The 14,080-nt window shown below is 42.8% G+C and overlaps 1 protein-coding gene across 2 annotated transcripts in view; it reads left to right on the top strand.

The window, feature by feature from the left end:
- The window catches only part of Sarnp (SAP domain containing ribonucleoprotein), a 63,072-nt gene that overhangs the window by 22,621 nt on the left and 26,371 nt on the right, over window positions 1-14,080 (top strand). For both annotated transcript variants that reach the window (XR_001175239.1, XM_013021039.1), the window contains exon 9: window positions 2,133-2,201. Coding sequence is in view for 1 of the 2 variants with exons in the window: in XM_013021039.1 (XP_012876493.1) it covers window positions 2,133-2,201 (69 nt within the window). In the remaining variant the exon portion in view is untranslated. The remainder of the gene's footprint in view (window positions 1-2,132; window positions 2,202-14,080) is intronic.

The raw sequence follows: 14,080 nt of genomic DNA, 5'->3' as shown, positions 1-14,080 counted from the left end.
TGCTCAGTGTCGCTAGCCCTGTCAATAATGTCTATAATTTTTTTCTTTTTAATTCCAGTACTGGGGCTTGAACTCACTAGCACTCTGGTTTGGCTTTTTCTGCTCATAGCTGGTATTCTACCACTTGGTTCACACTTCTAATCCTTTTTCCCCCCCAGACTTTTCTACTAGATTGGTTTTGAATTGCAATTCTGAGATTTCAACTTCCTTAGACACTAAGGTTACAGATGTGAGCCACTGGCTTCTGGCTGATAATTGCTAATTTTATTTATTTATTTATGTTGGTTGTGGGGCTTGAACTCTGGGCCTGGGCTCTGTTACTGAGCTCTTCAGCTCATGGCTGGTGCTATACCATTGAGCCACAGCAGCATTTCTGGTTTTCTGGTGGTTAATTAGAGATGAGTCTTAGGGACTTTCCTGCCCAGGGTGGCTTTGAACCACAATCTTAGACCTCAGCAGCCTCCTGAGTAGCTAGGATTACAGGCGTGAGCCACTGGCACCAGCACTGGGCTCTGAGTTCTTCAGCTCAAGGCTAGCACTCTACTATTTGAGCCACAGTGTATTTCCTGTTTTCTGGTGGCTTATTGGAGCTTAGAATCTCATGGACCTTCCTGCCTGGGCTGGCTTTGAGCTTCAATCCTCAAATCTCAGCCTCCTGAGTAGGTAGGAGTAAAGATAGTAAAGAACGTTAAAAATAAGAATGGCCGGGCTGGGGAGATGGCTCAGTGGTAGAGCGCTTGCCTTGCATGCATGAGGCCCTGGGTTCGATTCCCCAGCACCACATAAGCAAAAAGAAAAAAGTAGAAGTGGCGCTGTGGCTCAAGTTGTAGAGTGCTAGCCTTGAGCTGAAGAGCTGAGGGACAGCACCCAGGCCCAGAGTTCAGGCCCCATGACCGGACCCAAAAAAAAAAAAAGTGTCTTAAACCTATGATAACAACTCTTAGGATGGGGTTCTGTGACTCAAGTGGTAGAGTGCTAGCCTTGAGCTGAAGAGCTCAGAGACAGTGCCCAGGCCCAGAGTTCAAGCCCCACGACTGACAAAAAAAAAGAAAAGGGAAAAAGATAACAACTCTTATACTGAGGCTCCCACAAGAGGGAGTAGAGAACCAAGTTGGATAGTGGCAGCAGCATATGTCTTCTAAAGATTACCATAGTGCTGAGTGGTAGGTTAATTTGTCTTTGGATGAAGATAGAGTTAAGAACTATTTTTAGGGGCTGGGAAGGTGGCTCAGTGGTAGAGTGCTTCCCTTGCATGTACCATACAAGCAGAAAAAGCCAGAGGTGGCGCTGTGGCTCAAGTGGTAGAGCACTAGCCTTGAGCTGAAGAGCTGAGGGACAGCACCCAGGCCCAGAGTTCAGGCCCCTTGACCGACAAAAAAAAAAAGAAAGAACTATTTTCAGAAGCTTAGTATAAGAATGGGTTTAGGCTGTGGATGATGGACTTGTTTGGAAGTAATATTTTATATAAACAGTTCCTTTTTCAAGCAGTGTTTGGCCTACTTTGATCTCTTAAGTTCTTGCTACCTTTGACAAATAGAGGCTGGGCTGAAACCTTCACTCCATTCCAGAAGAGCTTTTCAATAATCATTGGAGTGCATAGGTGCTATGTTAGTTCCTAAGTTTGTTGTAATATGGTATCTTTGATAGTACAGGTTATAGGGGTTTTTTTTTGTTGTTTTTTGGTCGGTCGTGGGTCTTGAACTCTGGGCTTGGGCGTTGTCCCTCAGCTCTTCAGCTCAAGGTTGGCGCTCTACTGCTTGAGCCACAGCACCACTTCCTGTTTTCCAGTGGTTTATTGGAAATAAGAGTCTCACTGACTTCCTGCCCGGGCTGGCTTTGAACCATGATCCTCATCTCAGCCTCCTGAGTAGCTAGGAATACAGGCGTGAGCCACAGGAGCCCAGCAGGTTTTTGTTTGTATTCCAGGCAGTGCCCCAGGCTGACCTGGAAATAACTGTGTAGCCTCACATTGGCATCAAACTCAGCTCTCCTGCCTCAGCCCATCCAAATACAGGGATTACAAGTGTGTAGTACCATACTGTTTTGATGTTTTAAACTTTTCTGAATTCTTAGCGTTTTATGATAGTTTCTGCCTTCTTTTTATTTTTAAAAGTATCCCTATGTTTTTGTAGGTTAACCTGGATAAGCTAAAGGAAAGAGCACAAAGATTTGGTTTGAATGTCTCTTCAATCTCTAGAAAGGTAATGTAGATTGGATGTAAGTGCTGTTTTTATCATATTAAATCAGCTTGGCAGGTTTATATAGAATGAGAAGGACTCTCTTGAACATAGCAGGCTTCTAAGAACTTAATTTTTTGTGTGTTTGTTTTGGTCGGTCATGGGGCTTTGAACTGAGGGCTTGAGCACTGTCCCTGAGCTCTTTTTGCTCAAGGCTGGTACTCTACTACTTCCATTCTACACCAATTCATTTCTAGTTTTTGAATTGTTAATTGGAGATAAGAGTCTCATGGACTTTTCCTGCCCAGGTTGGCTTCAGACTGGCTTTGAACTGTGATCCTCAGATCTTAGCCTAAGTAGCTAGGATTACAGGTATGAGCCACCAGCACCCTGCTCAAGTAATACTTTGACTGATTAAGTCATCTGCTTCCTTCATATTTTGGAATTAGAACTCAAGCATATTACAAATTTGTAGAAACATTCTCTGCTATTCTTCCTGGGCTGACTTTTGTATGATTGCTTGTTTTACAGTTATATTCCACTCTACTAATATGCCATATACATTAGGCATGACACAGAAACTTAAAGAAATCTGGCTTCAGGGCTGGGAAGATGGCTCAGTGGTAGAGTGCTTGCCTTGCATGCATGAGGCCTTGGATTCAATTCCCCAGCACCACATAAGCAGAAAGCCAGAAGTGGCACTTTGGCTCAAGTGGTAGAGTGGTAGCCTTGAGCTGAAGAGCTGAGGGATAGCGTCTAGGCCCAAAGTTCAGGCCCCACTACCGGACCCCGGGGGAAAAAAAAAAGAAATCTGGCTTCTCACATGCCATCATTTTCTTCCTTTCCCCCGCCCAATAAAAGTCTGTCTATTCATGTTTGGAGCTCAGCTCTCAGTGAATAGGATCCTGTTGGTTTAGGATAATGGGAAGTGCCAAGGCGAAGAATGGCACTGGCATTTATAGACATTTTTTTACACAATTGGCTGTAAATTGTCTTATCCAATTCTTTGGACTATCTGAAGATAAGCCACATGGTGACTACGGACTAAAAAACCTCCTACCCCCTGAAACAAAACCAAACCCATAAAAATAAGATCTGCCTCGTTGGTTCTGATTTTGATTACCAGCTTGATTTTCATTCTGGTGCTTGACTCTGCTCACGTGCGTGCGTGCATGCGTGCGTGTGTGTGTGAAGTAGTAATTTGGGTCAGTCCCATTGGTAAAGGACAGGACTTGGCCTGCCACATAATAAACTCATCTTTGAATGGAGAGTTATATAGAGGAAATCAAGATGGCAAGCCAGTTCAGTTGATTTGTGATTTGTGTCAAAGGATATTATTTTTGGTAAAAACAACAAGAAAGCAAACAAACACAAACCCCCAAAGAGCCTTGTCTACCTGTGCTGGCTTCTATCCACAATCATCAGATCTCAACCTCCTGAGTAATTTATAGATTTGGGCCACTATCACCAGGCCTTTTTTTTTTTTTTTTTTTTTTGTGGTCATAAAATGATGCTGGGCACTAGTGGCTCTTGCCAATAGTCCTAGCTACTTGGAGTGCTGATATTTGAGGATCATGGTGTGAAGCCAGTTCAGGTAGAAGCTAAGTGCTGGTGGCTCATGCCTGTAATCCTAGCTACTCAAAAGCCTGAGATGTGAGGATCAGCTTGCAAAGCCAGCCCAGGCAGGAAAATCTGTGAGACTGTTTTCTCCAATTAACTAGCAAAAAAAAAAAAAAGATGTAAATGGAGCTGAGGCTCAAGTGATATAGCATTAACCTTGAGTACAATAGTTCAAGGACAATGCCCAGGCCCTGAGTTCAAGCCCCAGGACTGGCACCCAAAACAAAATCTATTATGTATTTACAAACTGTGGGATCATATATAGAACTTTGCCAGTATGAAACTAAACCTTAGGAACTGTGAGCTGTGTTGAAGAATTTGTTAGATTAATTTTAAAGAGGGTAGTGGTAAAAGAATTAAATTCTACAACAAGCTGAAAAGAGTAACCTATAGATGTTTGTTATATATCGGTAATGGAGCTTGAACTTAGTGCCTGGGTGCTGTCCCTGAGCGTCTTTGTGCTCAAGGCTACTGCTCTACCATTTTGAACCACAGCATCACTTCTGGTTTTCTGGTGGTTAATTGGAGATAAGAATCTCACAGCCCAGGTTGGCTTTGAACCAGAATCTTCAGATCTCAGCCTCCAGAATAGCTGGGATTACAGGCATGAGTTATCATCATTCAACCTGTAGATTTTTAGATAATTTCTAATATTTATATCTATAGTATTTAGCTATTGTTTATAGCTATTTTCTACTAAAAAGTAACCTGTAGGTTAGCTATTGGTTACTAAAATATTTCTAAATGTTCTCAAGTAGCAGTGCTCGAGTGTAAAACTTAAATCGTTGGGCTGGCAAGCCCCTAGCTTACATTCTTATCACTTGAGCCACATCTATACTTCAGATTTTTTGCTGGTAAATTGGAGATAAAGAGTTGGGAAATGGGCCTGGGAATGTAGCTTAGTGGTAGAGTGCTTGCCTAGCATGCAGGAAGCCCTCTGTTTGATTTCTCAGTACCACTTACACAGAAAAAGCTGGAAGTGGCGCTGTGGTTCAAGTGATAGATTGCTAGCCTTGAGCAAAAACAGCTCAGGGACAGTGCCCAGGCCCTGAGTTCAAGCCGCAGGACTGGCAAAAAAAAAAAAAAGTCAAGAATTTGTCTGCCTTATCTGACTTTGAAATGAAATTCTCAGATTTCAGCCTTCTGAGTTGAAAGGATTATAGGAGGAAGCTACTGACATGTTAATTTTAACTTAAAAAATTGCACATTCAAGCCAGGCACCGGTGCATCACGCCTGTAATCCTAGGTACTCAGGAGGCTCAGATCTGAAGATTACAGTTCAAAGCCAGCCTGGGCAGGAAAGTCCTTGAGACTCTTATCTCCAATAAAAACCACTAGATGGGCTGGGAAGGTGGCTCAGTGGTAGAGCACTTGCCTTGCATGCCTGAGGCCCTGGGTTTGATTCCTCAGCACCACATAAGCAAAAAGAAAAAAAAAGTCAGAAGTGGCGCTGTGGCTCAAGTGGTAGAGTGCTAGCCTTGAGCTGAAGAGCTGAGGGACAGTGCCCAGGCCCAGAGTTCAGGCCCCATGACCGGACCCCCCAAAAAAAATTAAATTAAAAAAAACTACTAGAAAACCAGAAGTGGCGCTAAGGCTCAAGTGGTAGAGCGCTCACCTTGAGCTGAAGAGTACAGGGACGGCGCCCAAGCCCAGAGTTCAAGCCCCACGACTGACAAAAAAAAAAAATAGTAATTGTAACCCCTCTGTACAGTATTTTCACAATAAAAATTTTAAAAATAAATAAAATTTCACATTCACTATAAACTACATTTTGATTTTGACTTTGAATTTTAATCTTTTCCAGAGCTAGCATTATGTGGTGCAGGCTACTTTGTCACCAGTATCAAGGTGCAGCTTCTAGTCATCCGTTCAATGACCAGGGCAAATAATGGATACTACTCTGAAGTGTACTATATTCATTCCTAAGTTATATGTATTAAATGTATTTGTGTATGTGTGTGTGTGAGTGAGAGAGAGAGAGAGAGAAATAGGGCTCGAACTCAGGCCTGGGCTCTTTGTCTTTTTTTTTTTTTTTAATTATTTTCTCTAACAATTCTCCATGATTTTTTCTTTTTTTTTTCTTTTTGCCGGTCATGGGGCCTGAACTCTGGGCCTGGGCACTGTCCCTCAGCTCCTCAGCTCAAGGTTAGAGCTCTACCACTTGAGCAACAGTGCCACTTCAGGCTTTTTCTGCTTATGTGGTGTGTGGTGCTGAGGAATGGAACCCAGGGCCTCATGCATGCAAGGCAAGCACTCTAGCAATGAGCCACTTTCCCAGCCTTCTCTTAGCTTTTTCACTCAAGGCGTGCACTCTGCCACTTGAGCCATAAATCTACTGCCAGCTTTTTGGTGGTTAACTGTAAATAGGTGGTTTCACACAGACTTATGCCAGGCTGCTTCAAACTGACCTTCAGATTTCAACCTCCTGAATCGTTAGGACTACAGGTGTGGCACCACTGGCACTAAGTTGTTTTTTTTTTTGTGCCAAGCCTGGAGCTTTAATTCAGGTCCTTGAGCCTTTTTGCTCAAGACTATTGCTCTACCACTTGTGCCACAGCTCCACTTCCATGTTTCTTGGGAGTTAATTGGAAATAACAATTTCATGGACTTCCTCCTACCTGGGCCTGCTTTATACCATGAGTCTCAGATCTTGGCCTCCGGGATGGGTAGAATTATAGGTGTGAGCCACAAGGTCCTGGCTTAAATGCATTTTTGACTTAGGTATTTTCACCTTTTGACCGATTTATTGGGTAAAATCTCACCATAAGTTAAAGAACATCTATCTGTATATAGTTTAAGTAGCAGTTGAAGATGGATATTACAGTGAATAAACATCCGGGAGATTACAGCCTAAATGCGTTTCCAGGATAGGTAACATTTCTCAGAATATTTTAAAGCTCAGCAACAACAAAATTTTTCCCAATACTAGGACTTGAACTTAAGCTCTCATTTAACCTTTTCTATTCATGGCTGGCACTCCACTACTTGAGCTATGCCTCAGCTTCTGGCAAGTGTCTATCACATACTTTTCTGCCCAGGCAGGTTCTAAAACTCCATTTTCAAATCTTATCCTCCTGATTAAGAGATGTGAGCCATCAGTGCCTGGCCATGGCTCAACCAAAATTTAACCTAGTTTTAAAATCCCTTCTAATTCATAATACTTTGAAAGTAAGTAATTGATATTTTCAAGGAAAGACACAGTGTATAATCATGTATCTGGGTTTTTTTTTTTTTGTCTTTTTTTTCTTCATCTCTTTCTCCTCTTAAAAACAAACTGTTTTCCCTCCCTCTGCTGCCCCAATAGAACAAACCTTGAGGGAGTGGTGAAGGAGCTGTTTAAAGAGAAGACAAAAGGAGAAACTCTCTGACCTCAGTTTATCCAGTCATCTGGTTCTTCATTTGTCTCTGCTGAAGAACAGAACTTGTCTTTTGTTTGTAACACAAATACATCTTCACCTCCTTCCCTTTCCATCCCCCCACAAAAACTCTTCTCACTCCCTTCTATTATAGTTCCAATCAATGATGTCATTATGTGAGCCTTTCAACTGCTGTCAAACCACTTGGATATAGGAATTTGGAAGAGCAAAGGGGCAGAATGGAATTTTTCTCTCTTTTATGCAGGACTCTTAAAAATGTATTCTAATTTTAACTAGAGAAAGGAAACAAGAGTGGTGTTTTTCTTTGCTTAGCTTTTTCCTTCTGCTTTCTCACTGTGCCCTAACTTCAGACATACGCTTTTCATCTAGGAAAAGTATGAAGAAAAAATAAGAGGACAACAAATAATAGGATTATAAATTGAACACTTCTCACAGGTTTTTTGGGTTTGTTTTGTTTATGCTAGTCCTCTGTCTTGAAATTTAGGGCCTGGGCACTCAATGTCCCTGGGCTTTTTTGCTCAAGGCTCTACCACTTGAGCTGCATCTCCACCTCTGGTTTTTTGCTTTTTGGTGGTTAATTGGAGATGAGAGTCTCCCAGACTTTCCTGCCTGAGCTGGCTTCAAACCACTACCCTCTGATCTCAGCCCCCTGAGTAGCTAGGATTACAAGCATGAGCCACCGGTGCTTGGCAGAGAGTTTTTAAATTTGGGAAGTAAGGTAAAATTTTGGATCCTGTATCAGTATTAATGGCTAATAATACCTTGCCCTGTTTACACAAATTAGATATTTGGGAAGTTTCTGATAGAGATTTGTACTTACTCTAAAGCATGTGGCTAAGACCACTAAGATCTTATTTTAGTTTTTCACTCTTGATTTCATTCTTTTGACTTTGAGTCCAAAAAAAACTACATATAAAACTTGTAGTAAACAAAACTCTCAGCTTACTACTTTAGTTACTCTCACTGCTTTTTCGCATCCTTCTAATATGTCAGAACTGATGACTTTGGGGGGAAAAAAGTTTGTCTTTCTTGTTTCCCCAAAAATCAACACAGCCTGAAAAAGAGAGGGAATATTGGATTCTATTGAGTCTGTTTTACTTTAAATGCCTTTGCTTATTTTAGTTCTTAGAGTAGGGTCATTCCCTGAGTGACTTTTCCATTGAAATGGAATCTTGTGATCTGGAACTGTGACTGCATTACTCTCAAATCTCAGCCTCCATGTAGTTATAGGCCCATCCCACCCAGCTCTTAGTTGGGAAGGGGTCATAATGTGTATGTCTGGAACTTCCATCCTGATCTCAGCCTCCTAAGTAGCTGATTACAAGTGTGAGCCACTCTTGACACCTAGCTGGCTTTCTTTTCTTTTCGTTCTTTCTTTCCTTCCTTTGTTCCTCCTTCCCTCCCTCCATCCCTCATTCCCTTCCTCTTTCTCTCTTCTTCCTTTCTTTCCTTTTTCTTTTCTTGTTTCTTTCTGTAGTTTGTACAAGGGGATTTCAATTCAGCATATGAATTTATGAATACAATGCATTTTAAGACACCTGGCTTTAATTTTTTTTTTTAAGTTAGGCCACTCTCAGGGCTAGAGTCATACATTAAATGGTACAGCCCCTGTCTAGCAAGTAAGAAACCCTGAATTCAAATGCCATAATCACCAAAAGGAAATGATCACGTTAAATGCTACTCTCAGTATACAAGTAAAATGATAGCTAGTTTATTTAATTGTAGATATAACATTGAGGTAACTGACAGATAGCCAGGCTTTTTGAAGTGGAACAATGTTTATTTGCTCTCAGATATTCCCTAACATTGGTGAAATGTGAGCTAACTATATTAATCTAAGTATAGCCATCCTTAGAAATTTGTATGGGAAGGGGAAAGTGATGGTTGGGAAGGTGCTTAGATTTTGAAGGGAGTTGGGGTGTGTATTGGGGTTGTTCGTTTTGTTATAGTAAAATGAGCTGATGATGACTTGTGTACTGGGGTTTGAATGCCAAGCATCCCAATTACTGGGCAGTCACTCCATCACTGAACCACACTTTCAGTTCTTAATACTTTTTTTTTTTTTTTTTTTGTCGGTCGTGGGGCTTGAACTCTGGGCCTGGGCGCTGTCCCTCAGCTCTTCAGCTCAAGGCGAGCGCTCTACCACTTGAGCTACAGCGCCACTTCCGGTTTTCTGGTGGTTTATTGGAGATAGGAGTCTCACGGTCTCTCCTGCCCGGGCTGGCTTTGAACCGCGATCCTCAGATCTCAGCCTCCTGAGTAGCTAGGATTACATGCTTGAGCCACCAGCGCCTGGCTAACTTTTTATGTTTGATAATCACTTTTGGTGTTCAAAGCCTCCTCATGTTGTAAGAACTGTAGTAGTTTAGGAATATTCGAGATACATTTTAATAATTGAGCCTCTAACACTGTTGTTTGTGATGACATTGATAAGGAAAGTTAATAGTTTATACATAAGAGCTCAATTCAAATAAGATTCAATAGTTACATGGACTTCATTTTCTTTTTTCTTTTTTTTGGTTGTGGGGCTTGAACTCTGGGCCTGGGCGCTGTCCCTCAGCTCTTCAGCTCAGGGCGAGCACTCTACCACTTGGGCTACAGCGCCACTTCCAGTTTTCTAGTGGTTTGTTGGAGATAAGAGTTTCAGGGACTTTCCTGCCCAGGCCGGCTTTGAACCGAGATCTTCAGATCTCAGCCTCCTGAGTAGCTAGGATTACAGGCGTGAGCCACCAGTGCCCGGCTTGGACTTCATTTTCTGTGTACTCATTACAACAGCACAGTTGCTTTTCATGCCTGAAAAATGATGGTAGGGATGTTCATGTACTACTGAAGGTACTTGGTGGGCACTCTCCCACTTGACCCATGCCCTTAGCTTTTGTGTGTGTGTGTGAGAGAGAGAGAGAGTGTGTACGTGAGCTAGGGCTTAAACTCTTAGCCTCTTGCTTTTTCACCTTTGCTCACAGATGGTGCTCTCAATTACTTGAGCCAATCTCCAGTTCTGGCTTTTTTTGCTAATTAATCAGAGATAAAGTATCTCAGATTTGTCTGCCCCCTGCTGCCTTTTAATCATGATTATTAGATCTCAGCCATTTTTGTTGTTGTTGTTGTTGTTGTTGGTCGTGGGGCTTGAACTCTGGGCCTGGGCGCTGTCCCTCAGCTCTTCAGCTCAAGGCTAGTGTTCTACCACCTGAGCCACAGCGCCACATCTGGTTTTCTGGTGGTTAATTGGAGATAAGAGCCTCATAGACTTTCCTGCCCCAACTGGCTTTGAACCATGAACCTCAGATATCAGCCTCCTGAGTAACTAGAATTATAGGTATGAGCCACCAGCTCCTGGCTTAGATCTCAGCCTTTTAAGTAGCAAAATTGTAGGAATGAGCCAACTCTGCCTAGTACTCCCAACTCATTTTGCTTGTTATTTTTCAAATAGGGTTTCCTTGGACAGCAATTATCTTATTTACTCTTCTCCTTTAGTTAGAATAGCAGTCTTGAGGCAGGAGCCACCATACCCAACTTTATTGGTTGACATAGAGTTGCTTTTTTTTTTTTTTGTCGGTCGTGGGGCTTGAATTCTGGGTCTGGGCGTTGTCCCTCAGCTCTTCAGCTCAAGGCGAGGGCTCTACCATTTGAGCTACAGCGCCACTTCCGGTTTTCTGGTGGTTTATTGGAGATAGGAGTCTCACGGTCTCTCCTGCCCGGGCTGGCTTTGAACCGTGATCCTCAGATCTCAGCCTCCTGAGTAGCTAGGATTACAGGCATGAGCCACCAGCGCACAGCTGAGTTGCTTTTTTTTTTTGTCCTAGCTGGCCTCAAATCTCCATCCTCCCAGTATCCACTTCTAAAGTAGCTGGGATTATAGACATGAACCATACTGTACCCATATCATAAGCGGTTTTTTGTTGTTGTTGCTGTTGATGTTTTGACTTGGTGGTCTCTAGAAGGTTGAGGAAGCTGGGAACCTATGGCTCACACCTGTAATTATAGCTATTTGGAAAGCTGAGATTTGGAGGATCATTTTTTTGAAGCCAGCCCAGACAGAAAAGTCCAAAAGACTTCCTCTCCAGAAGAATGAGCATAAAGCAGTGTTAGAAGTGTGCTCAACTGATAGACTGATAGAGCTGCAGCCCAAAGCATGGAAGCTTAGCAAGTGTGAGGCCCTGAGTTCAGAGCTTGTACAAGCTAAAAACCTAGAAGTTAACTCATTTCTTTTTCCCTTTTCTACGCTACTGTCTTTTCCTACTTTTAAAAAATATAGAGGGTTGGAGGTATGGCTCAGGTGGTAGAGTGCCAGCCAGTGAGTAAAGCGTCAGATACCAAGGTCGAGTCTGGTCTCAGACAGTACATACATACATACATACATACATACACACATACATACATAAATGTATGCATAATTTCCAAGCAGAGTCTTAGGACAGAATAGAAATGCATTTGCAGTATTGTACATTTGAAGTATATATCTGATTACTCTCTTTTAGTTCTTAGCAATGGAGATGTGACTCTTTTAATGTTTTATTTGTCATACTTACAATACAGAGATAGATTCTTTTTTTTTGGGGGGGGGGGTCCGGTCGTGGGGCCTGAACTCTGGGCCTGAGCACTGTCCCTCAGCTCTTCAGCTCAAGGCTAGCGCTCTATCACTTGAGCCACAGTACCACTTCCGGCTTTTTTCTTTTTGCTAATGTGGTGCTGAGGAATTGAACCCAGAGCCTCATGCATGCAAGGCAAGCGCTCTACCACTGAGCCACCTTCCCAGCCCAGCCCCCAGAGATATATTCTTGAGATTATATTTGAAACATATGGTCTGGACTTAAGAGAGTAATTTGGTGAGCAGGGCACCAGTGGTTCATGCTGGTTATCCTAGTTACTCAGGAGGCTGAGATCTGAGGATCATGATTGAAGCCAGCCTGGGCAGGAAAGTCAGAAGTGGAGCTGTGGCTCAAGTGGTAGAGCATTATCCATAAGTGATAAAGCTCAGGTACAGTTCCCTGACAAAGAAAAGAGAGAGTAGGAGGGAAGGAGAAAGGGAGAAAGAGAGAGAGAGTGCAATGAATTTTGGGATATAAAGTAGAGACACTTGTAGAATTTTGCCCTGTTTTAGTATTTGCTTGTTGAAGAGAATGTGTGATTTCAAGATGAGGAACCTTGAAAGATGGAAGATGTCCTTAGTGCTCTAGAAGAATAAGCAAAGTATGTGAGCCTTGTGACAACTCCAGTTTATCTTCTCCCACTTCATTGATATTTCTACTTTTTCTCTTATCTGTTCTATAGGGCCGAATACTTTTTTTTTGTGCTTCATCCTAGTTGCCTCCCTCTTTTGCTCCTGTATACCTGAAGTGTGTTCTGATCTTTTATGGTTGGTTTGCTTTAGGGTCTCCATATATATAGTCCAGGCTCTTCTCTCTGCCTCCAGGGTACTGGGGTTATAACCATGTTACCACTACACTAGGTTTTGTTTGCTTGTTTGTTTTTTGGTTGTGGGGCTTGAACTCTGATCCTGGGTGCTGTCCCTGGGCTCTTTTACTCAAGGCTAGCGCTCTACCACTTTGAGCCAAAGCTCCACTTCAGTTTTCTGGTGGTTAATTGGAGATGAGACTCTCGTGGACTTTCTTGCCCCAGCTAGCTTTGAACCACGGTTCTCAGTCTCCATCAGTAGCTAGGATTACAGGCATGAACCACCAGCTCCCAGCTTTTTTTTTTTGTTTGTTTGTTTGTTTGTTTTGTTTTTGGCCAGTCCTGAGGCTTTACCTCATGATCTGGGTACTGTCCCTAAGCCTCTTTGTGCTCAAGGTTAGCGCTCTACACTTGAGCTTTAGTGATACTTCCTGCTTTTTTTTTCCCCCTGAGTAGTTTATTGGAGGTAAAGAGTCTCCTGGATCTTTCTACCTGTGCTGGCTGTGAACCGTGATCCTCACATCTCAGCCTCCTGAGTAACTAGGACTATCGGCCATCAGCATGTATGGTTTAAGATGGCCCAGTAGTTGGGATTATAGGCATGAACCACTGTAAGCAGCCCAGGGTTTAAGCCATTCTCATTTGTTATGTTTTTTCTTTTTTTTTTTTTGCCAGTCATGGTGCCTGAACTCTGGACCTGGGCACTGTCCCTCAGCTCTTCAGCTCAAGGCTAGTACTCTACCACTTGAGCCACAGCACCACTTCCAGCTTTTTCTGCTTATGTGGTGCTGAGGAATCGAACCCAGGGCCTCATGCATGCAAGGCAAGCACTCTACCCCTGAGCCACCCTGAACTCTGGGCCTGGGCACTGTCCCTCAGCTCTTCAGCTCAAGGCTAGTGCTCTACCACTTGAGCCACAGCACCACTTCCAGCTTTTTCTGCTTATGTGGTGCTGAGGAATCGAACCCAGGGCCTCATGCATGCAAGGCAAGCACTCTACCACTGAGCCACCTTCCCAGCCCCTGTTATGTTTTTTCTTATATTGAACTATGTTGGTAAGATTATGGTGCTGTATTTGTGAAGAAGATTTTCTGTTAGTTGGTTTTGTTGTATTTGTTTTCTTCAGTGCTGGGGATTGAACCCAGTATCTTGTGCATGCAAGGAAAGCAGTCTACCAAGAAGCTTATCCTCAGACTCTTTATTTGAATTCTAGGAAAGTAGAAACAAAGTTGTGCTACTTAGAACTCCCTCTATGATTCTATGATTCTCACAGCTTTTGTTTAACATTTATATTTCTGTAGCATAGTTATCTGTAAAAAGCATGAGCTTTGGGGCTGGGAGGTGGCTCAGTGGTAGAGTGCTTGCCTTGCATGCATGAGGCCCTGTGTTCAATTCCTCAGTACCACATAAGCAAAAAAAAAAGAAAAAAGCCGGAAGTGGTGCTGTGGCTCAAGTGGTAGAGCGCTAGCCTTGAGCTGAAGAGCTGAGGGACAGCACCCAAGCCCAGAGTTC

Source organism: Dipodomys ordii, unplaced genomic scaffold (genome assembly GCF_000151885.1).
Source record: "Dipodomys ordii isolate 6190 unplaced genomic scaffold, Dord_2.0 Scaffold3, whole genome shotgun sequence".
In the NCBI taxonomy this organism is placed as follows: Eukaryota; Metazoa; Chordata; class Mammalia; order Rodentia; family Heteromyidae; genus Dipodomys; species Dipodomys ordii.
The sequence above is the reverse complement of the archived record's forward strand: the minus strand, read 5'-3'. Positions and strand labels throughout refer to the sequence as shown.